Source organism: Venturia canescens, chromosome 10 (genome assembly GCF_019457755.1).
Source record: "Venturia canescens isolate UGA chromosome 10, ASM1945775v1, whole genome shotgun sequence".
NCBI classification, from domain to species: Eukaryota; Metazoa; Arthropoda; class Insecta; order Hymenoptera; family Ichneumonidae; genus Venturia; species Venturia canescens.
Window position 1 is genome coordinate 2,709,149 of NC_057430.1, and position 24,469 is coordinate 2,733,617.

General features: G+C 35.9%; 2 protein-coding genes across 2 annotated transcripts; one reads left to right on the forward strand and one right to left on the reverse strand.

Moving 5' to 3' along the window:
- Nucleotides 1–6,214: 6,214 nt before the first annotated feature.
- Nucleotides 6,215–8,963, reverse strand: LOC122417460 (jerky protein homolog-like). Its single transcript, XM_043430976.1, has 3 exons — nt 8,444–8,963; nt 6,643–7,593; nt 6,215–6,487 (listed from the first exon to the last, which is right to left on the reverse strand). The coding sequence occupies exons 1-3, from the start codon at nt 8,961–8,963 to the stop codon at nt 6,306–6,308; spliced, it is 1,653 nt and encodes a 550-aa protein (XP_043286911.1). The 3' UTR covers nt 6,215–6,305.
- Nucleotides 8,964–17,116: 8,153 nt separating this feature from the next.
- On the forward strand, nt 17,117–20,466 carry LOC122417461 (uncharacterized). The gene is made up of 4 exons (XM_043430977.1): nt 17,117–17,222; nt 17,562–17,767; nt 18,544–18,763; nt 18,972–20,466. Exons 1-4 carry the CDS (start codon nt 17,171–17,173, stop codon nt 20,123–20,125), a joined length of 1,632 nt encoding a protein of 543 aa, XP_043286912.1. The 5' UTR covers nt 17,117–17,170; the 3' UTR covers nt 20,126–20,466.
- Nucleotides 20,467–24,469: the final 4,003 nt, after the last annotated feature.

The following is a 24,469-nucleotide window of genomic DNA, read 5'->3' on the forward strand; positions in this document are numbered from 1 at the left end:
GGCCAGAGGCGCCGGTACGCGAGCACCGCTCACGCGAGTCAGTTAAAGCAGTGGCAACCACACGACGAGGAACCTGGCAGCGGCGAGGACGAAGACGGCAACGATTCGGAAACCTTAAGCGGCGCAGAAGCGGACGAACCAGAATTGGCACGCGGACGGGAGCCCGAACAAATCGAAGTCGACTGCACCGTCGAGAACGAGCGACGACCACAGCGTGATAGACAGCGACCGAAATACCTTAAAGACTTTGTGTAACGGTCCTGTTCGAGGGCGAACAGAAAGCAGGATGGCCGAGTGTTATAAGCCATCGTTCTGATGAGGTGCGTGTGCGTGTGTGTGTGTGTGAGAGAGAGTGCGAACGAGGGACGCAGAGCGGGCGAGGATGCGAAGGGTGTGCGTGACGATGGATGATTGGCGAGAAGGAGGTCTCCCGTAAGCGTGAAGGAAAGAAGAGCGAGGGCAGAGAGAGATGAGGCAGTGCGAATTGAGAGTGCGAATCGAGCGAATGTGAGTGATTGCGTGAGAAACGAGGAGAATTTATCGAGACTCCGGGTATACTCCAAAAGAAAACGGGCTCCCGCAGTTCTAGGTCTAAGTTTTGCCATTATAATAAATAAACTTTCTGCCAGCATAAGCAAGCGGTAATCATTTGTGTAAATCCCCGAACCCCAGCCTATAATACTATGTACACATGATTTATAACCACGCCACTGACAATATATTCGCACTGGACAATATTTCTCGTACTCTGGTTTAATTGAAGGATTATTTCAGTCAACACTTATTTCCAATCGAACGAAATAATGAAATCTTGAAAAGTTTCGTTGACATATATGCATCGCGCATTTTTTATTAGTATATTACACACCTAGGGAGGGAAAATAGACTACTTCAAACCGCGGGCAGAATTGTCACCCGAGCCGAAGGCGAGGGTGATAAGCACGCGGTTTGAGGTGGTCTAATTTCACTCCCGTGGAGTGTATACGATTTTTCTGTCCGACGCAGGCGGAATGCGGCAACTTCGGCCCGCGCAGCGGGCCGAAAGTTGCCACTTTCCGCCCGGAGGGCTGAAAATTCTTTTTCACACACACATCACAGACTACATTTACGCGGCCGCTTTGATACCGGTTTAATATATCACAAATTTTAACAAAATAAATAGTAATATGCACTTCTGTAGATGACGAAAATTATTTTTTTATTGATCCCGCACGCACTTCGTAATGTCGATACTCTGTTCATACGATCAAAAACTGACACGAGGTTTGTACATATATATATGTATATCGATCGAATTTATGACTGCTGTTACCAGCTGTGCTGCGCCGTGTGCTATACGTTATGAAGTTGACGTCAGATTTCCAATCATCAACAACTAATTTCAACAACCAATCACGTCTAAAAATCGATGTCGTCAGATCCAACCAATCAGAAACTCGATAGCATCAAAGTGCCTTTGATGGTGTTATAATTTAATATACAGACACATAAATTTTTGAATGTGTTGGTAACTTTTACATAATCTTGAGCCCGTGCAAAGTTTTTTCTCAGCAATTACGCCACCAATGATGCTGATTTTGGGCTCATTCGATAGAGAATTTCTCAATTAGCTGAAAGTTCAATTTTCAAAATCGTACATAACTCATAGGCTTCGCAATTAAAGAAAATCACATGCCAATTTTACCCCCACCACCGCGAATCATTTTATTCAGAGAAAGTATAGTCTCGGCGAGAGCCTCGGGCCAGCAGACGACAGGGTTGTCAATGTACTTGTCCCGAGACTCTACCGAGTCTCTTGAAGTCTCGGCGAGAGCCTCGGGCCAGCAGACGACAGAGCTGTCAATGTACTTGTCCCGAGACTCTACCGAGTCTCTTGATAAGGCAAATCTAGGTCTGGAAGTTGTAAGGAAAAATGTTCGTCAACCTATAACGTCAAATTTTCTTTTTCTGATCTGAAATATTATGGTTGATATTTAATAAAACAAGAACACACTCAACTGTTCGTGTATAATGTGAGACACTCCAATCGAATAAATGTTTTCTAATTTATTTCTTGCGTCATCATTACTTTTGAATATTCCCATATTTTGCTTCCTTATTGAGTTTGGCTCTGCTCTTTCCGATCCTTGTTTTGACTCTATCGGTTTGCAGCGGATGAATACATATTATTAATTGGTTGCCTAATATATGTGTCCTATGATTTTCTACTATTTCTTCATGCTGATTGTGGTAACGTGATTCAACTATGATCATCAATCGCACATTAGTACATCAGATTCTCAAAACAGTTTCTGGTCTTGATATAAGTGTAGTTATTCTTTTTCCACCTGGTCTGTCGAGTAATAAATTTATAACTTGTTCCAAAAAGTCTTTGGAAGCTTTTTTTGCTGTTAATATGAAAAGTTGAATCTTCAGAATGCGGTAGGCAAACACAAATTTTGACAACAATACTTGTATTGAATGAAATAACGTGTATGTTGAGTATTCCTATTCTGCAAACTGCAAATGTGGAATTATTGGTGAAAACATTCATTACGATAAGTCTACAGTTGATCAGTTTTGGATACGATTAAGTATAATGCCTACCAACATCATGAGAACCTACAGAATTTCTGAATGTTATGTGCGCTATGTCATTTTAATGTAACATCATAACTTCTAACAACTTTCCACTATAATATACTATAAATTTAAATCATTGAAATACAGCAAAAATCTGCAAACTATAAAATTTATATTCTGTGCCATTCATTTTACTTTTTGACTCTCACCGTAACATAAATATGAAGTGAAAAATTCATAACAAATGTCTACAGTTGATAATTTATGGATGGGTTTGAAATTGCTGTCTTCCAAACTAATTGCGCAGATACATTGAATCACAGCAGATACCTGCGAACTTTGAAATTTCTGTCGATAAGTTGTAACGAGACGTTCTACCGGCACTACTCCTGGAGCATGACGTCCCTCCTTACACCGCAGCGCTCTACGCTCTTGCGGGTATACCTCCCTATGTCTTTGCGACACTCACAAGAGACTTAGCATAGGGACGACGCCTCGCAGGAAGCTCCGCCTCTTAGTACCATCGGTAGTCTCTCCTACCCAATTATATCGATAATCGATACCCATCGACGCTCCTGAGCCACCCCTCTAAGACCCGAACGTCGATCGGCACGTCTTACAATCTGATAGCCACCTTATAGCCCGGCTGCTCGCTCGGCTGGCTGGTTCGCACCACAAATAATTGTTTAAATGAGCACTCTGATAAATACAGTGGTGGGGAATTTGCAAAATCTTCCCTACCCGGGCTACTCAAACCCCACATCGAAATCCCACCGGTCACCCATCGGCCTACCGAAGAAGGGAGGCTTCTCCTCTCTTCCCTGAGGCTATTTAAGCTCGTGCACGACGACCTCCGGGATTATTCTGCAAACAGTTCAATTGTTCAATTTCAACGAGGACAATCTTCTTCGGGTAATGACTCAATACTTATAGTTGAGACTAGCTCTCTCAACCTAATTTCACCCTGAGTTCGTGACTAGGACTCTAACTCCTTAGAAAGCCCCAGCATTGCGCCTGGAAGTCTGACTCTGGAGTTAGAGGATTATATTGGTGACCTTAGGAAGGAAGAATCAAGCGAGCCGTTCGGTTAAAGTTATCGCTAGTGAAAACGTGAACTATCCTTGATTAAGGAAGGAATTAACGTGAAACAGTCCGATTTCACTGCTCATATCACTCCCTGCCGTAAGTTGTGAAAAGAAATCGTTTAATTCTGCCCATATAATTTTCTATCAGCCAAATATCCACGACTCTTCCGAAGTTAGTGGAAAGTCCTCGATTTTATCACAGCTTCCCTGGTTTCGAATATGAGCACCCGTCTCGCTCGTGTTCTATGAGACAAAGCCTCCATAAGCAAACTTTTCTGTGGGTCAAAAGTCAGCACCGACGAAATTTTTTCTTATGTGACGCCAGCCTCTCTAGCCTGAATGAGAATTGCTTTTAGGCTCCCTCTTCTTTAGCGACCGGATTCGCGAGATTCTCCGAGCGCGCATATCTTACAGAATGGGAATAATATAGTAGAATCAGAACCAAGGGAATCTCGTCTATTTCGTATTATCGTACGAGCTCTGCTTTGTTGTGTGCGTTGTGTGAGTACTTTTAACTCATATTTAAACATAATTTGTATCGATCCAATCGACGTTGAATTTTGTGAATAATACCAAAGGATCCTGAAAGTCTGAGAAAAATCGATTTTCTTATAAGTCACTGCCACCATAGAGTAAGAAATGACTAGCTTGTATGTGATTTTTTTGGATTTAAAAGCTTCTTCGAACAATTCCATAATGTTGAAATTTGGAGTTACTCATAAATTACTTGTCCTTCGATTCATATAATAAATTTTAATGCTGCACGTAACTCAAATGATAACTTTTTCCAATTTATTAAAAAATACTTGGCCTCGAATTGATATAACCCCTAGGAAAAAAAAGGTTGGGACAAGTACATTGATGATCCCTCGTTTGCTGATAATTCCATCCATAAAACGAACTTGGAAAAAAAAAAAATTGTGAAAAAAATTATTTTATAAAAAAAAATACAGAACAATTCGAAAAACAATTTACAAATCTTGAAAAAACATTATATTAAAAAAAAAACTAATCTCTATCTATTTTTAAAAGTGTCCAAAGAATCAAATAACAAGTAAAAAATAAAAAACCGAAAAATCGCGCTTAAAATCATTTTGGAAACCTATGCCTCATTCTTCTTATTTGATTCGAACAGCTAAATTAATTGAAAAAAATTCCATCTAGTTTATGTGCAGCATTAAAATTTATTATATCAATTCGAGGCCAAGTATTTTCTAATGAATTGAAAAAAGTTACTACTTGAATTACGTGCAGCACTAAAATTTATGATATCAATCGGTGGACAAGTATTTTATTAGTCACTACAAATTTTGACATTATTAAATTGTTCTAAGAAGCTTTTAAATACAAAAAATTCATATGAAAGCTAGTCATTTGTTACTCTATGGTGGCAGAGACTTCTAAGAAAATCGATTCTTCTCAGACTTTCAGGATCCTCTGATATTATTCACAAAATTCGACTTCGATTGAATCGATACAAATTATGTTTAAATATGTGCTAGAAGTACTTGTCCGGCCCATCACTTTTCATTCAAATTGCTCATTCAAATAAAAATCAAACTAGACCTTAATTAATGTATTATTTTTATGGAACTAATATTAACGCTGCCATTACACGCCCACTTGAATTCGAACATCATCCCATATATGCTCGGCGGCAACTATCTCTTCGCAACAATTCACTCATGTTTTTGTGTTGATTTTAATAAAGTGCAATCGTGTACGTGATGATAAAAAAAACGAGATTGTGCAGACGAATCCTCTCGAAAATTTATTAAAATGCGATTTATTATCAGTTGAAAATCTTTAGTAATAGAATAGGTTAGTTGCTATAACAAATAAAATTCGTTTGAAGAAGGAAATGTGACTTCATCTTAATTGTTGTTAGGAGTATTGGAAATTTTTTCCGTGTAACAACATGCTTGTGAAATAATTTCTGAAAATTTCAAGATTTTCCAAACGGCTTGAGGCCCACAGTGAAATCGTGACCACAAACGCAGAAAAATTCCATGTATTATAAACGAAAAACTTCAACCCCCGTGGTCGCAAAACGAAAAAAAATATCGATTGCCTCAGTTTCGAATTGTCAATAAAAATTTTGTAATCAAGCACTTTCGAATAATCTGTCATGCGTTTACAGATTATGCGTTTATACTGCCTTTCTATACTTTTGTAGTCCCTTGCTCTCTTTCGACATTCCTGTTTTGGGTTATTTTATACCATCAATCCGAATGTTGTTGACAGTTTTCGATTTGTCTCCATTACATATAACACTGTCGGATTCCTCGGCCTTTATTTCTCTTTTTTTCTTCTTCACTTTTTTTCACCACTTTTACCAAAACATTGTCCTGCATTTATCTATTTTCTACAGAACCGGAAAAATTGGAGCAGTGTCGGTGAACTATCAGATTCGCGATCTTTATAACCTTATCTAGTTAGCATTTCTAAAATACAGTCCAACCTCCCAATAAGCACGCCCGCAATAAGCACGCTTCCCCAGTTTTTCGCTCGAGCACTTCCCCCACTCCGACTCAAATTCCGAGCTCGAGTCGCGCTCTAGTGAATTCGCACGTGGACCTCTCAATAAGCACGCCTAGCTAAAGACTAAAATGAGATGAATACACAATGTGTATGATCGTTTTTAATGCTTCTTATTATTTAAAAACTTTCGTACAAAATTTCCAAAGATTCTGACAAATAATTAAAATTAGTATTTTCGTTCATTTGACAGTCATTTTGATTCATGACGTGATCAACTGGAGGTGAATAGTTTTCAATAGAGCCGAATTCTCCCATTGAAGATGGAACCTCAGACGAATGGAATTCTGCGATGTCGTCTTCTAAATACATAAAACAAAGAATGTGCAATCAATATTTAAAAAAAACTTATTCAATTCTATATGTATAAAAATGCATCATTAAACGCCGAGTAATAGCATAACGAGCACAGCTCATGGCCAGCATGAAAAAAAATTAAATGAAGAACAAAACATACTTTTTTCAGTTTTCCGAACCCACTCCAATATTGTTGCTGCATCGGCCTCTTCATATCCTCTGACTTTTTTCAAGCAATTGAGTAAATCATTCACATCACGGTCGTCTGCAGACAATGGAGTGAAAGTCACTTCAGTACCCACGGAAATATCAAGATTATCCAAAGTCAGTGAGCTCTGATCGGTTTGAGTTGACGCATCTTTCAATTCTTTCGGCCATATATTATTCCAGCATCTATCAATTGTACTGGATTTAACTTTTTCCCAAGAATCAGCAACCCAGATAATGACTTTGTACAAGTCGACTTTCTTCAAAAACTCGATCAACCGAACATTTTCATCCTGAGCTTCGATGACTGCATTCACGAGGTTGATTTCGTAATGTAGTTTTACTGTTTGTATGATGCCCTGATCCATAGGTTGGATAAGAGAGGTGACGTTTGGAGGAAAAAAGTGGATTTCGATGTCGTTGACCTTGATATATCGATGTGATCGACAATTGTCCACCAGAAGTATCGCTGTCTTTGGCAAGTTTTTTGAACTAAGGAAAATTTCAACTTTAGGGACAAAAATGTCCTTAAACCATTCCTCGAAAATTTCCAGGTTCATCCATGCGTTTGTCTGATTACGGTACCATACAGGCAATTTGTTTTTGTCAATGTTTCTCAGACAATGTGGGTTTTTAGATTTTCCGATGAAGATCAGTGGCAGTTTGAAGGAACCATCAGCATTGCAACATGTTGCTATGGTGATTCGCTCTAATTGCTTTTTGCCACCTGAAGCTTGTGTCTCATCTGCTGGGACAAAGGTTCTTTTCGGTGTACTTTTGTACATTAATCCAGTCTCATCCATGTTGAAAACTTGAGCTCTTTTAAGTTCTTTTTCAGCTACTAATTCGGAAAATTTTTGTTTGTACCGATTAGCTGTTTCCTCATCGGCTGATAGTTTCTCCCCTTCAAAACGCATAATAATATGGGAAAGTTTCGAATTAGCGTGCGCTGATTTTATGGAGTTGGGAAGAAAAAAATTTAAATTGTTTTTTGTTTTCTGCGCATGTGTGTATTAGGGTGCTTCATTTAAAAAAAATTGATTTTTTTTCTCGCTCTTACCCCCTCTTTATTCACGCTCTTACGATTTTAGTATTCGATGAAAAAAGAATCGTGTGAAAAAATGAGCCCTCCAACTTATTTCTTAGAGGTCGCTAATCTCACTTGAATTACCCGTTTAAATAACTTGGGGAAATCTTACTTTTCGGCAAAAGTGAAAACACTCGTGAGCTACTCTTATATAAGTTTTGGTACGTATCGATATCTTTTCAATACAAAATGAAAAAAAAAACGTCGAGAATTCAATTGAGTAGAAAAAACAAAGAAAAATACATAATTCATTATTAGTCAAAAAAATTTTACTTTTCCAGTGGCTGTAATGCCTATTGTATAGTAGTTGATAATTATGTTCTATCGTAAGGTTTTGGAAAGCTTAAAGAATAAGTTTCAATGTATTATGCATAAATCGCAAAAATTTTAAGTAGCTTACGAGTATTTTCACTTTTGCCTAAAAGTAAAATTTCCCCATGTTAATTAAACGGGAAATTCAAGTGAGATTAGCTATCTCTAAGAAATTAGTTAGAGGGCTCATTTTTTGATACGATTTTTTTGTATCGAATACTAAAATCTGAGGGGGTAAGAGTGAGAAAAAAAATCAAATATTTTTGTCAAGCACTCTAGTGTGTATGTGTGTAGCACACTTCATGCTGCATTTGAACCTTTCATTAATGTTTTTCAGATCATCGATTTTACTTACCTGTGATTTTTAAATTTTTCACGGGGTTTCGTTTCTTCCATTTTGCCAACCATCCATGACTAGCTTTGAAGCTGTTTGATCCGCCAACCCTGGAGTTAATGACCAGTGCTTGTTGACACAACATTGGCCCAGAAACGGGAATGCCTTTGCGGCGACAATCGGCAAGCCACGTAAACAATTCCGCATCAAGATCGTTTGATTTATTTATTTTTTTCAATATTTTGGTGTTGCTCGATTTGGCGGCATTCTCGATAACATTCTGGTTCGATTTCCATCTACGGAGAATGCTATCATTCAATGCGTACTTGGCACATATTTCTTGCGACGTTGATTTTTTGGACTCCTCCAAGATTTTCTTCTTTTCCTCAAACGTGTATCGATTACGTTTCATTACGGTCGGTTCTTTTGTAGAATAAAGTACAGGTACGGATACGCTTTGAGATACAGATTGTACCCTAGTACTTTCTTCGACTTGTATGCCACAGTCGGAGCTCTTACGTCTTTTCACTGTTTCTGCCATACTGTAATATTTGTCACTTCATTCGATTGCTATTGTGAAGACATATGTCATATGTATACCCTATCAATACAATGTAATACTATGTGCATCATACAAAACAATTTTGTGGTATGTATTGCACACAACGGTTTCTATACATCCAATCGATAGATATTTTACATATTTACTTACCGTGAAAAAATTCTTATTTGTTCAAGCGTGCTTATTAGGAAGTTCGCATGCTAAAAAGAGCGAGAGAGACAGAGAGTGTCAGTGAGCGTTGAGCGCGCGCCTGGTGGGGGTACCCGAATTCTCGGAAATACTCTTCCCCTTGGGGGCTCTACCGTGCTTATTAGGAGGTCGGACTGTATATAGGTATATACTTGTGCTACAGACCGGGATATCGGTGAACTGTCAAATTCGCGATCTTTATAACCTCTTCATCTATCAGCATAAACAACACACCATACGTTATACGTCATGAAAATATATAGGTATATACTTGCATTATGACACCAGAAAAACAATATATAGATATATAAAATGTATTATAGCACGAGATTTGTCACTAAATAAAACAAATAAATATCAAAAATGTGTGCGAAAATCCGAGACCATTTTTTGATGCAATAAAAAAATAAATAATTAATATCTCTTCAACGCATTAAGCTACAGAGTTCGAAGAGGTCACAATCGAAAGAAAAAATAAAATAAAAAATATGTCAACTTATAATCTTCTCCGGAATGCTATAATTAATTAATTATTGAAGAAACAAATTTTAAAAATTTTCGAAAACAATTGGAAACGCGATAGCTGGAAATTTAGAAGAAGAATGTTAAAAGAATTTATATCGATAGATGCATATTTCGGAAGAAACATACTTTCGACCGGCTGTGAAGAAAAATAGTATACACCACACGCGCAGTTCAGGGCTATCAAACTTTCTGCCCTTGTAGTGTAATATACTACCAAGTGTAAATAATTTCAACAGAACAATTCGAAAAAAGTTCCACATCGATGCCTCCCTCTTTTTATCTTGATCTAAAAGCTAAATCAATTGACAAAAAATTTCATCTAAGTTACGTGCAGCATTAAAATTTATGATATCAATTCGAAGCCAAGTATTTAATGGTAATTCGGAATTTTCATTCTGATTTGGGAAGCATCAGGAACTTGAGAGAGTTCTAATGAATCAAAAAAGTTACCATTTGAGTTTCGTGCAGCACTGAAATTTATGATATCAATCGAAAAACAAGCGTTTTATTAGTAATTCCGAGTTTTAATATTATGAAATTGTTCTATGGGACGTTTGAATCTAAAAAAAATCACATTAACGGTATTGTAATTTATTACTCTATGGTGGCAGAGATTTAGAAGAAAATCGATTTCCCTCAGACTTTCAGGATCCCCTGGTATTATTGACAATATTCGACGTCAATTTTGGATCTGTACAAATTATGTTTAGATATGTGTTAAAAGTACTTGTCCGGCCTATCACTTTTCATTTAAAATTTTCATTCAAATAAAAATCTATAATAAAATAAGAAAATTGTACGGCAGAATCCGGTTGCAAATTTACTGAAATGCGATTTATTATCCGTTTAATGTTTCCAATAAAAGTATGTGTTAGTTCTTATACCAAATAGAATTATTTCGCTGGAAGAAAGGAGAAGTAAAAATTGCCGTCATTGTAATATAAACTGGGGGGTCATTCTAGAAGCTTAAACATATTTATTGTGCAAAATTTTTTTCGTTTATTTAACGATGTACAATAATATCCCCTATATATAATAGGAGAATTCATTTGCTATTTGTTATTAATTAAACGCAATCTTTTAAAAAATATTCACATATGTGACAAAAGTGCTCGTCACATCTAAATATTCTTGTACCACCTTACTCATTTATTTTGCAAAATCAAGAAAATGAATTGACTATTAGTAGGCAAGAATTTCAAAATTTTCAGTATAGTCGTAATAGTAAAAAATTCTTTTTTAAATCTTATGTAACTTGCAATTAATGAGCTCAAGAACAAAAATCAATTGAGTGTGAAATGCGAAATTGAAATATTGGTTGATCTATCGAGGAATGCTCTGCCATACAAGCTGAAATAAATAAAATTTACGTATATAATGTTTTTCTTATGTTTTTAAACCAATAAATCCGAACGCCGTATAATGACAAATAATTATAGTCAACAATTTAAACCATGGACGTTTGTTTTATGTGTTTAATGTTTGAAATTCGATTCAAAACTCTCATTAACGTTGAAAATACCTCATAATAGGTATATTAGTGGATAATATTATTCAGTAATGCTGTATTATTGTAGTGGATTGGAATATTTTTTCCCGGTTTCAAATCATTTTCATTGTGAGATTTAAGAATTTTTGTTTACATTTTTTGTGGTATAATTCGAAAACGGGCGATCATCGATGTTCTCGTCCAAATTTTTTTCCCCGAGAGAGAATTTTTTCGATTTTATATCAAATCGTTTGTCTGTGCTAGTTCTAAACGATATAAAAAGTTTTTCAATAAGGTGTTTTAAAGTTTTTCAATGTTTTTGTTGTGATATTTAAAAATAATTTTTTCAATGATTTTAGTCAAGTTCTGTCCATTTCATAATAATTTGTATATTATTCAAATGTTATTCGTAATGATCTTCGTAATGTTTACGAATTTTTTCCATTTTCGCGAAGTTTTTTCGCCTTATTTATAAATATTGCTTTCTATTTTTTTGATGAAATCATTTTGAATAAAAAAGATATGATGGATTTCTAATGAAACAAATGTATTCGTTGATTTTTCTCAAATCTTTATAGAAAGAGAGAAAGAGACAAAAAAAACATATAATGCTCACCAAGTCGACCAAAATTGGCAATTTTTAGAAAAATATATTTCATTCAGAAGCTAGAAATTTTTATTTTATTCAAAAATGGCCTTATGATGACTTTTTGAAGTATTCTTTTTCATTTATATCAGTATACGCAGAGATGCAAAGTGAATGTACACAGAATTGTTTATTTTTTAATATATGCATTGCATTCTGAAACCATGAATTCTTATGCTATTCATAAATGAGCCATCGATGACTTTTTGTAGCATTTTGAATTATTTTTATTATCTATTTTTTCTATCCACATTCCATAATCAAATAATAGGAAGTGATTATACTTGGTGCACATGCCAATACACAAAATTTTCATAGTTTGCAAGTATCCGCTGTGGTTTACTCATCTACATTTTCTTACCACAAATTCATTAAAGTAGTCATGCCAAAACTAAAAGTAAAAAGACAGCGTACTGAAAAACGAACAGAACTTCAAATTGTTTAATGTATATGTGCATTGGCTTTCGACGACAACAATTTCAGCCCTATTCGCAGAAGTAGTAAGCGGCTGAAGACTTTAGTAATGAATTTCTTTGTTTATATACTACAGTTGAAACCAAAAAATGAAATGTTTCGAACGCCAGCAGCATTACAGAAACATCAAAGTTTACAGGTACTCGCTGCATACCAGTAATACAAACTTTGATACTATGGAAAAAAAACATTTCAGAATTTCCTGAGTCACATTTTTGAAAGTTATTATGATACATTTTAAAAAAAAGTGGAAGACATGGTGCATATTGATGCAGCAAGCAAAATGGAGTAATTTGACATGTCTCTATGTTTATACGCAGATTAAATATTTGAACGCATCCAAAAATGATCAAGTATAGACTTGCAAACATAAATTTTTCAACCCATAATGCCAATCGCAAACATGACGTGGCAATACTCAATATATACATGTCGCTTAATCATGTAGTCAAACTTGAGGTGTCCATTGCATTTCCAAGATCAGGGTTGCGAAAATTTTATTTCGAAAGTAATGCATTAATCATTACTTTTTAAGTTTTTAATGGAAATTTTTTTCATTAATTAGCAAATTAAGTGGTTAATGAAAAATATTTCCATTCACCATTTAATTCAAATGGTTAATGGAAAATATTTCCATTCACCATTTAATTCAAATGGTTAATGGAAAATATTTCTATTAACCATTGAATTCAAATAATGAATAAAAAAATCTATTATCTAGCGTAGTAAACGAGGTTTCTGATTACAAGGAGCGAGAGCAGTTTGGTCCTAGATCAATTTTATGACTATAATCGAGAGTTACTCGGCTCCCCGTGTCCCCGTGTATAGTCCCCATGACGGTTTTGAACAATAATGACCGTTTTCTCCGACGTGATTTAAACTCTGTTTAATTTTTCGTTATTGGAGATAACAGGCATGAGAACTATAACTCCTAAGCAACCATCCGAATTGTACGAGCAGGACTCAAGTGCTCAGATATACATATAATATTTAGTATACATATAATAAAATAATATACATTTAATAGATATACATATAATATTTATTTATATTATCTATTAAATTTATATGTGATATTCACAAATATCATACATATAAAACATATAAAAGTATTCCCTTTTCGAAATTCTGCTACCTGTGTTGTAAGTATTAGCAGTATGTTTTTTGTGTTAGAACGCTTCTAGCAGCGTACTTCGAAGACAGCTCCTCACCACAGCGTTGACGACGGGTTTTGGTAGGGATAGCCTGTACTCTACTATAAAGTGAAATGTACGGGTACATTTAATTTGTAACGACGTAAGCGCGGCGCCCCAAAAACGTGCGAAAAACGAAACTCGCGCTCTTAACGCCACTTGCGTCAAGAAGAGCAAATTCCAGACGTTTATTCCGTATTGTGAAAAGTTTCCATTGACCGACACATGACATTTGGCGCTCAGTCTGCTGTATTGCCTTATAAATAGGTGGCTTGCGAATTGATAGCATATCGCAAATTCTACACAGACACCTTTTGATCGCCGTGTTATTGATTCGCTAAGTGGAAACGTTATTTGCCTGAGTAAATATGTAAGTACAGCTAAAATATTCATTATTATTAGTAGCTTGGGAATAATTCGCAACGAATATTTCCAGTGAATAAAACTTGAAAGAAGTATACATTTGAATCTTGAGTGGGCGAAAAAAATCTCGATTAACCCTTTACAGCTCAGCGATTTTGATCGACACTATTTTTGCATTCAAATATGAATTCATAACTTTGTTAAAACTCGACATATTTTTTATTTCTAAACGCCAATGACCCACAAATTTATACTACTTTGTAAAGAAAATGTATATAGAGCAATAAATTAATAACAATTTTGTAATTATAACAAAATAAATAAATGAATGTTTATGATAAGAATTGCAAAAAAATTGCAAATTTTTAAATTACGTTAATAAGCTTAGCTCTTAAAAATGGTCACTCGGAGATTTACGAGGTCGCTAATGACGAATACGATGTCAGATTTTCAAAATTTTCAAAATTCAAAATGGCGGCCCTAATAGAGCGGACGACTTTTTTAAAAAGAGATCCAATCTGCCTGAAACTTGATACTCAGGGGTTTGTGGGGTCGCTGAAGACGAATCCGCTGTCAGATTTCCAAAATTTTCCAAATTCAAAATGGCGGACCTAATAGAGCGGACGACTTTTTTAAAAAGAGATCCAATCTGCCTGAAATTTGATACTCGGGGGTTTGCGGGGTCGCTGGTGACGAATCTGATGTCAGATTTCCAAAATTTTCCAAATTCAAAATGGCGGACCTAATAGAGCGGACGACTTTTTTAAAAAGAGATCCAATCTGCCTGAAACTTGGTACTCGGGGGTTTGCGGGGTTGCTGGTGACGAATCCGATGTCAGATTTCCAAAATTTTCAAAATTCAAAATGGCGGACCTAATAGAGCGGACGACTTTTTTAAAAAGAGATCCAATCTGCCTGAAACTTGATACTCGGGGGTTTGCGGGGTTGCTGGTGACGAATCCGATGTCAGATTTCCAAAATTTCAAAATTCAAGATAGCGGATTCGGTGTGGCAGACGACTTTTTAAAAATCGATTCATTTGGTCTGAAACTTGTTACTCGAGGGTTTTCGAAATCGCTGGTGATAAATCCGATGTCAGATTTTCAAAATTTTCAAAATTTAAAATGGCGGTTCTAATAGAGCGGATGACTTTTTTAAAAAGAGATCCAATCTGCCTGAAACTTGATACTCGAGGGTTTCTGGGGTCGCTGAAGACAAATCCGATGTCAGATTTCCAAAATTTTCAAAATTCAAAATGGCGGATTCAGTGTGGCAGACGACTTTTTAAAAATCGATTCATTTATTCTGAAACTTGTTACTCGAGGGTTTTCGGGATCACTGATGACGAATCCAATGTCAGATTTTCAAAATTTTCAAAATTCAAAATGGCAGATCTAATAGAGCGGGCAACTTTTCTGAAAAGAGATCCAGTCGACCTGAAACTTGATACTCGGGGGTTTTCGGGGTTGCTAAGTACGAATCCGATATCACATTTCCAAAATTCACGAAATGGCGCACAACTTTTCGAAAATCGATTCATTATGTCTGAAACTTGTTTCTCGGAGGCTTTTGGGATCGCAGATTTTGAATTTCGAAAAACTATCATTAGATTTGTAATCAGCGATCCCGAGAACCCTCATATACAGAATGTGACGAAAATTGCTTTACTTTAAAAAAGTCGGGCCTTAAAGAGTTAATACTCGCATACATTTTTAAAATTTCAATTATGCTTGAAGAGAAGATTAAATTTTGTGCAAGCTTCGACTGTGCAAAAATAATTTTGTGATCTGGAAAACCATGCCGATAATATCATTCTATTTCCTTAAACCTGGGAATTTAGGGCTACTTATTTTTACATTGAAATCGTACAAGTCAAAACCTCATTCATTTATCGATAATAAAAATTTCTAAAACAATATACATTGAATCATCAAGGAGTTGATGCGTATTTTATTCAAATTTTCTTCCATGGGAATATGGCTTGGCTGTGTTCACTCGTATGTATTTGATTGTAGTTTCCAGACCTATTTTATTTATTAACAATACTTCCGTATAGGGGTGATACACATGAGCGGCCAATAAAAAGATCGAAAATCACAATTGATGATGATGATGATGTTGTTTTGAGTGGAATTGGAAAATCATTGAGTCAAGTGTCAATAACTACATCAATCAACGTCAACAGCGTAGTTGGTATGCAATTGTGAAAAACTATTCAATCTTTTTTAATCAGCAAGGACAAATTTTTCGGATTTGAAGATGATGGAAAGCAAACTTACAGATTCCGTGACTGCGACAACCAGCGGACACACGAATAATAACGATGAGGTTGATAATAACAATCCGGAGGACGATACAAATGTCCCCATTGAAATCGACGACGATGACCCGCTCAGGATCAAAGTCAGCAAAATGCCTCTACTTGATGGTACATTTTTTTCAGTCGACTTTGAAAAATCGAGTCTGGAAAGACCTGTTTATGCACAGTGTATGACGTGTAAAAAATTGATGTCGGCGACTTTTCGAACAACGTCAAATTTCACGTCACATTTAAAGGTAAATATAATTATACTTATTAATTTATATTCAATATTTTCGGTAATGATATTTATGCAGAAATGAAAATTTAGAAAATTCTTCGAACTTCCAACATTTATGAATCGAATCGTGTAAAATTTTCAGCAATCTTATGGAGGAAAATAATTTTGTATTATCCGAGGTATTTTTATTTTATCTATACCCAGGTTTCAGTATTAAAAGAACAAATTTATGCCTAAATAGTTTTTTGAAACAGAATGCTAACTTTTTTGTATATAAATCTCATGCCGATTTTCGAAATCACTGCATGATTGTATTATATATGCTAAGAATCTGTAGTGTTTGAAAGAAATGTGACAATCTTGTTGAATGAATGTTATACATCCTCGAATCACCTTTAACCATTTTGTGAATGTTTTTCATTTTCAACGATGTTTCGAATTAGTTTGAGAATTTTGAATATTTTTGAGTTTCCCACCGTATTTAGGCTTTCCAAAGAATTGCAATCTCCGTAAGGACAATTTGAATTGTAATGACTTTTTTGAATTCCGATTTCCATAAATAATTTGATAATAATGGAATTTTATTATTTATATCGAAAATTTCATGTATTTAGAGAATGCATTCAGCGGTTCACGAGAGATATGTAGAACATGCGCATTTAAATCGTCAAAAACGGAGTGAGTTGGTCATCAACAAGAAACGGTGGTCGTGCACATTCAACCAGGACGAATTTGAGGAGAATATTGCTAATCTCGTTTTAAAATTTATGTTGCCATTTGGAATAGTGGAGGATCCACTTTTTCAAAAAATTTTTAATGGTATGTCATTAAGCATATTCATTTCAGGAAAAACCATATTCATACTTAGAATATAAAATCTCATCGATCAACAAATATTATATGATAGTCTCCACTATTCATAGTTTTTTTTTATTCAACTCGTTTTCTGTCTCAGACAATTCGTTTAGCTTCCCGTTCGAAATATACAATTTTATATGCTCCTAAATAGGTCAGAATCAAGTGCAAAACGAATTTTGTTTTTTCTGCTAGTTCAATCGAAAAAAATTTACCTTGACTTGTTTTTAGAACTAGTAGGCAATGCGGTCCCTCAAATTAAAAGCATAGTGTATAAATGAACATTTATTTTCTGCTTCACAGACTTTAAAATCGAAAAAGGTGATACCAAAATCAAACATTTGTCTCGATACTCTCTAGGAAAAAGAGTCGAAATGAATTTAACAAAAACAATGAACGAAGTTCGCGAACACATAAAACTTAGAACTGAAGAAGGAGGCGTGGTTTGTACCACGGCTGATATGTGGACAGGAGGAGCGCGTCGATTTTTGGGTGTTACAGTGAGCAGGGTAAATGAATTTGTATTTGTTATATCTCGACTTCCTTTTGCATTATTTTTATAACCAATCTAGAAAAATAACTTGAGAAGCTTTCCTTAAAAATTACTGTTTAGTTCTCGTAGAAACCCTGCACTGTCACGATAAGTGGTTGTTCCATGAGTATAAGACTCATGATTATACCGGATTTTTTTTACCTTGCAATCGAAGAAGTTGAAAATAGTTTTTCGTATGCTCGGTTTTTTTTCATTTCTCTATTCTTTAATGTACTCGAATATTACTCAGCTACTCATGAGTAGTTTTAATATTTTTTCCATTTCCATTTTTATATCTTTGGTGATATATTTGATGAGCTTGATGTTGTTAACCATACATTTACCTTACATTTACGGTTTGAAGAATTTCTGTTTTAGGATTTCGAAATTGTTTGATTTGTAGTGAGTTCGAAGTGACCCTTTAGAATCACAGTCTCGAACACCTAGATCCATGAATTCATATTTTTAATATCCGTGAAAATTTTATTTTGTAACAATGATAAATCAGGTCATTGTATGACGAATTCGTATTCAACCTTTTCCCGCAGCTTATGTAAATTTGCAAAAACCCTTATTGTTAGATTGCAATCATTCTATTCAAAATGTTGAATGCAAATACTTCATATCATAATGGCGTCCATTCTCATGGCTTAGAAATCGATACATCATCTTGATATCCGTCCTGGAATTTATAGTAGACGTGAAAATTCAATTGCATCGTTGAAACGTGTATACTTTTCGGTACTTCTACAGATTGATTCGAAAACGTTGACAAGAAAATCGGCAGCTCTTGCGTGCAGAAGGTTCTCTGGAACGCATTCTTTCGATGCCATTGCGAAACTTCTCTACGATATTCATACATCGCTTGGATTGACGCCGGAAACAATACGAGCGACAGTTACAGATAACGCAAGCAATTTTGGAAAGGCCTTTCGAGAACTAGGAATTGAGGAGTCGGATATGATTCCAACACGTAAGGATTGTGACAAAACTCTTTCAAAATATTCTCCGTCAGTAAACCTAGCGTTTTCCTGGCATACTCCAAATTTGAAGTTATATTGTTGCTAAGAGTTGTATCAAGAAATAATGCAGGGACATTTTAAGTACCAATCCTCCTACTTCTTTAGATCAGAAAAATGCTGTAATCTTACACAGTCTGTATTTCATTTTGTATATCATAGGTGAAACGGACGACCAGGATCGGAGCATCGCTGAAAGCTTGGACCTCAGTGTATTTGAAGAAAATTTGGCTGAAGAAGATTTGGTTACTGTGGAAAAAGAATTTGGTGAAGAATGCAAAAGATATCTACCCAAGCATTGTAAATGTGCTAGCCATACACTAAATTTGATTGCGTCAATAGACACAGCAAAAGCGATTGCCCAGAATGATCAATTAAAGCGAAAACATAGCTCTGTTTCGACAAAATGTACATCGCTGTTGAAATCAATGCGCTCTCCAAAAAAACGAGAGGTGCTGAAATTGAAATTAGGAATCGCTATTCAACGACCAGTTGTGACACGGTGGAACTCTCTTTATGACTTTTTCAAACAATTGATAAGCATCCAGACAAAGCTTATCGACAAAGACATTGTCGACTTACCAAAATCTTTTACAATCTCTGACTTTAATTACCTGGTGGAGTATGTACGATGCTCGGCGCCTATCGCAAACGCCATCGATTTGTTGCAGGGAGATTCGTGCTTCTATGGCATTCTATTACCAACGTTAATGTCTGTGCAGTACAAACTCAAAGAACTCTTAACGAACGATGACATAATTTTTTGCAACCCTCTGCTAAAAGTTATGATTGACGGGATAAACATCCGATTAAAAAAATTATTGGACTTCTCAGAAACCAATATTGACGCAGCAATTGCTGCAATTTCGCACCCGCGTTTCAAAGGCCGATGGTTAACGCAATACAATGAAGTCGAACAAAGAACGGTTCACCAGCGTTTTATAGAAGCAGTAACTCTCCAAGCATCAATTCTAGCATCTAGTCCGATCAATGAATATCAAGATGATGATTTTCAATTCGGGACCTCCACACTAACCATCGAAGAATTTACTCCCTCATTATCTCAAGGAGAGATAAAATCCGAAGTAACTAGGTACTTAAAAAGCAAGGAATCTGATCTTGCTATGTTAGAAAAGTTTCCGAACATTCGGAAAACTTTTTTAAAATACAATACGCCTTTACCGTCTTCTGCTCCGGTAGAAAGGCTGTTTAGCTATGCCACGATGCTAAATTTGCCGAAATTTAATAGACTCACTGACCATCATTTCGAGCAAAGGATATTGGCTAAAGCCAATTCCATTAAGAAATATATTTGAAATCTCCTCTGCGCTGGATGTACTGCGGTGCGGGAAATATCTGGTTCATTACGACACTGTGAGAATGAGTTTTAGTTTCATAACATCTAATTTTTCGAATATTTACCATTTAATTATTTTAATATTTGGAATTTTTCTTATTTCTAAAGAAATTTTCATAGTATTTGCGCACTAAGGAATTGCAATTCAATTGGCATTTAGGAGACGACGAAACATATCAATTCATGTAATATACGAAGTTTGGCTCTTGAGATATTTTTTTTCATTACTTCTTTTTCAAACATTTGGATGATTCGTCATTGGGTCGCTGGGTCAGGGCCATTTTTTCTCGAAACAAAACCATCGGCGCAAATATCAATGTACTCCTTTTTAAATTCACAATAGTAAATAAAAAATTTTATTTATAATAGTAAGTTGTAAATTCACAATGTAAATTTACAAATAAATTCACATTTTCAATAAACATTTGAGTCAATGGTTAATAAAGAATATTCTAAATGAACATTGAATGGTTAATGTGATGGAAAATTTGATAAATGGTAGGTCAATGAATGGTAGATGGAAAATAGTTCTATTGATCATTTAATTTAAATGGTTAATAACAATGATAATGCATTAAAAAAAATAATGCATTTTTTGCAACCCTGTCCAAGATACAAATTTTAATATCACGAGGAACAAATCACCCAATGGCTTATTAAAATAAACTTCAAAATTGATCATGTAATATAACAACTCAAGTAAATATCTATGCATTTACTTGGTACAAAGATTTTTTTCAAACTGGGGTGTATAAATAAGCGATCAGATCGAACAAGAGTTATTGTCATAAATCTTCAAACTATGTTGATGAACTCAATGAGGAGGAAATAGAAATACACAACACACATATAGTCCACAGAATGAATAGAAATTGGTGTGGATAAACTGTAAGCTGAAGAGGTGAAAAAAAGGGACTCCGGAGGGCACGGCCAAACTAAATTTAAGGAAATATGACAAAAATACATTGAATTAGACATTTTTATTTGATAAAAGTTTTAAAAAATTTATTGGAATTTATTTACATTCAACCAATTATTCATTTAAATAAATCTATGTTTAGAAAGAATTCACGGTAGAAAAGAATGACACGATTAACTGATTACCACGAATTTATCAAGCACATGATACCCACATCCCGAACTTCGCATTGTCAAAACAACATAACCCTTTTTCATAATATCTCGGGTTGTCTATGTAGCGACGAGGTGGAGGTGCTGGCATGTGACGTCAGTCCGCGACACCGCCGCGAAGTTAGACCCCAGGGACATGAGGCCTTTGATGGGATTATATACAGATACGTCGAATTTATAAATGTGTTAGTAGCTTTTTGCATAATCTTGAGCCGGTGCCAAGTTTTTTCTCAGCAATTACGCTACTGATCGTATTGGTTTCGGGCTCATTCGAAAGGGATTTTGAAAATTAGTCTCCAAACTAATTTTCGCTTAACAAAATATCTCTTGAGCTCCGCAATTCTAGAAAATGACATGCCAGTTTTACCCCTACCACCGATATAATCGTTTGATTCAGAGAAAAGATAGTCTCGGCGGCGAGAGCCTCAGGCCAGCAGACGACAGGGCTGTCAATGTACTTGTCCCGAGACTCTACCGAGTCTCTTGATTTAAAATAATTTTTGTCATGTAATACAGAAACGGTGGATCATCGACTCGTCCGATTTTTTCCCTCAAGAAGGGATTTTTGTGATTTTAGATAATATTTGATTATGTAATTCGAGATTTACCGGGATATGGTGACATTGAGGAGCCACTGCAACCAAAAATTGTAACAAATAAAAATCAATGTCATCTAAAGGATTTTCTTCAAATAATGTAATAATCGAAAACATTGTTTAAAGCATGGGAACATTCACTTGTCATGGATAGAGTGAACAAGACATAGGAGAAATGAAAATTGGATGAAAAGATGGAAAAAAAACTTCTGTCTGGAGAAAAAAAGTAGAATAATTCGTCGGAAAAATATGAACCGGTTTCAAAAAAAAAATAAAATGGATTCAATGTGTAATTGAACTATCGACCCCTGTTACGGTTCATCTAGAGTCGCGGCAGCGACTCTGAGACAAGTACATTTATAAGATATGACGAGTTGCTGCCAGAGACTCTTTACCGGAGCGATAGCATTTCCAATTGTTTTCGAAAATTTTCAAAATTTGTTTCTTCAATAATTAATAGTATAGAGGCTAGGCCGGTTCTAAGCCAGGGATCTCAGGGGGGTGCGGGAACGGGGGAGCGCGGGGTCTGCAGCGGGCGAGGGGTCTGTAGAGGGGGGACCGTCAGGAGAGAGATGGAAGATGAATGTGAGAGAGATGGGAAAAATGATCCGCAGTGGTGGTGGCAGGGTCTGTAGTGGGGGAGTTTGTAGAGGGATCGCGGGGGTGAAGAAGAGAGATGAATGAATGGGTGTAAAAGAGAAGGAAAATGGGAGTTGGGGAAATATTGTTTTTAATATTGCATACGCTTGACAAAATTTATTAAAAATTAGAATTATATTACAATACATTTCCATGGAATGAACGAATTATATTACAATACATTTCCCATGGAATGAACGTATGCTTTAGTAAATTAATTAAATATATAGATTGAAAATACTATTTACTCTATTTTAACATTATAATACAATTTACAGATAAACATATATTGTTTTTTAACTCTATGTCGCTCCATTTCCTGGAACACAAAGAAAAACCCAAATTCTTAATTTTCTGTTTTTTTTTTCATTACGAAAAAAAAAAGGGTAATGATCAAAACTACTCACCATTATTTTTTACACACTCCGCATGTATTATACGCGATGAAGAGTGTGAGCGGCCGATCACAGTTGTAACACCAGAGGTCTCCCAAGACCTCATAGGGCCCGACGTGGTGCTCAAAATGGGCCACAGCACGCCCATAGGTTTCCGGGTCCCGTATGAAACAATCGACACAAATGCGATTCTGCATACGGTCTGCATAATAAGATTTTATTCTGCAGACCCGGTCTGACGGTACCATGGCCAACGCCGTCGGTCGTGACAGCAGCCGTTGAGTCGATTCCCCTTCATCGACGGAGGAATCTGACTCGAAACCGTCGTCAGGTGGATTACCCTCCGCCGGCTCGATCTCGTGGAACTCCACGTCCTGACCATAATATTGAAAGTCGCGCTCCATTTCATCGAGCATGTCGAGGACTTCATCGTCCTCAACATTGTTCTCGAGTTCAATATCACCACCACCACCACCACCACCATGATATGCGAAATCGTCATCCTCATCCGGCATATCGTTTATGTCGTTATTAGCAATTCCAACATCGTCGTCATCATCGTTGGAGATGTCAATAACCATCACATCGTGTCCTTCATCACGCACATGATAATTTACAGGATCCTCACAAACTTCGACACTGTCTTCCGAAATGTCAATAACCATCACATCATCTACTTCACGCACTGCACTATCGTTATCCATGAGATCAACGATCTCCACAGCACTTTCAAATGATTTTGCGCTCTGAGACATTTTTTTTTTTCTCGTGGAAAAAAATGAAAATTTGTAGCAATGAGACGGGTGAAGTCTTCGAAGGTTTTTCGCGGAGTGATTATTTTGCCATAAGGGAAATGCCCTTTTAAAACGTTTACAGGAGAAAAAGGTGGGGGGGGAATATTGACACAATAGGGTGAAATTTTCAAGCCTTGCCACTTCCTTGCCATCTTCTAGGAGACGTGGAGCGACTTTTCCCATTGTAAAATCGTATTCGATTACGATTGAAAAAGCATTTGAAAAAAAAAATGTCCAACTAGAAATTTTTACTCAATGAGAGGGTGCTCACCCACATCCTTTCCCTTGACCTATTATTCACGTAGACTGATGTGGCAAAAGTAAAGGCAAACTAATTTCCATTTTCACGAAATTTTCATTCTTATGCTACCATAATATGAGAACAGGCGACTACGTGAAAAGAGCGGCCACAACATTTCTTCGCAGTAACATGAAAGAAAAAAATTTGAATCAGATAATCTCAATGTCTTCTAGGAGACGTGGAGCGACTTTTCACATTGTAAAATCGTATTCGAACACAATTTGAAACATAGTGTTTGGGAAAAAAGTCCAGCTAGAAATTTTTACTCAACGGGAGGGTGCTCACCCACATCCTTCCCATTTGACTTATTGTTCATGTAGACTGATGTAACGAAAGTATAAACCTGCTAATTTCCATTAAATTTTCTATCTTACACTCCCACAATGCTGACTATATGAATAAAAAAAGCTGTCACATTTTTTTTCAAAACATTTTTTTTTTCACAGT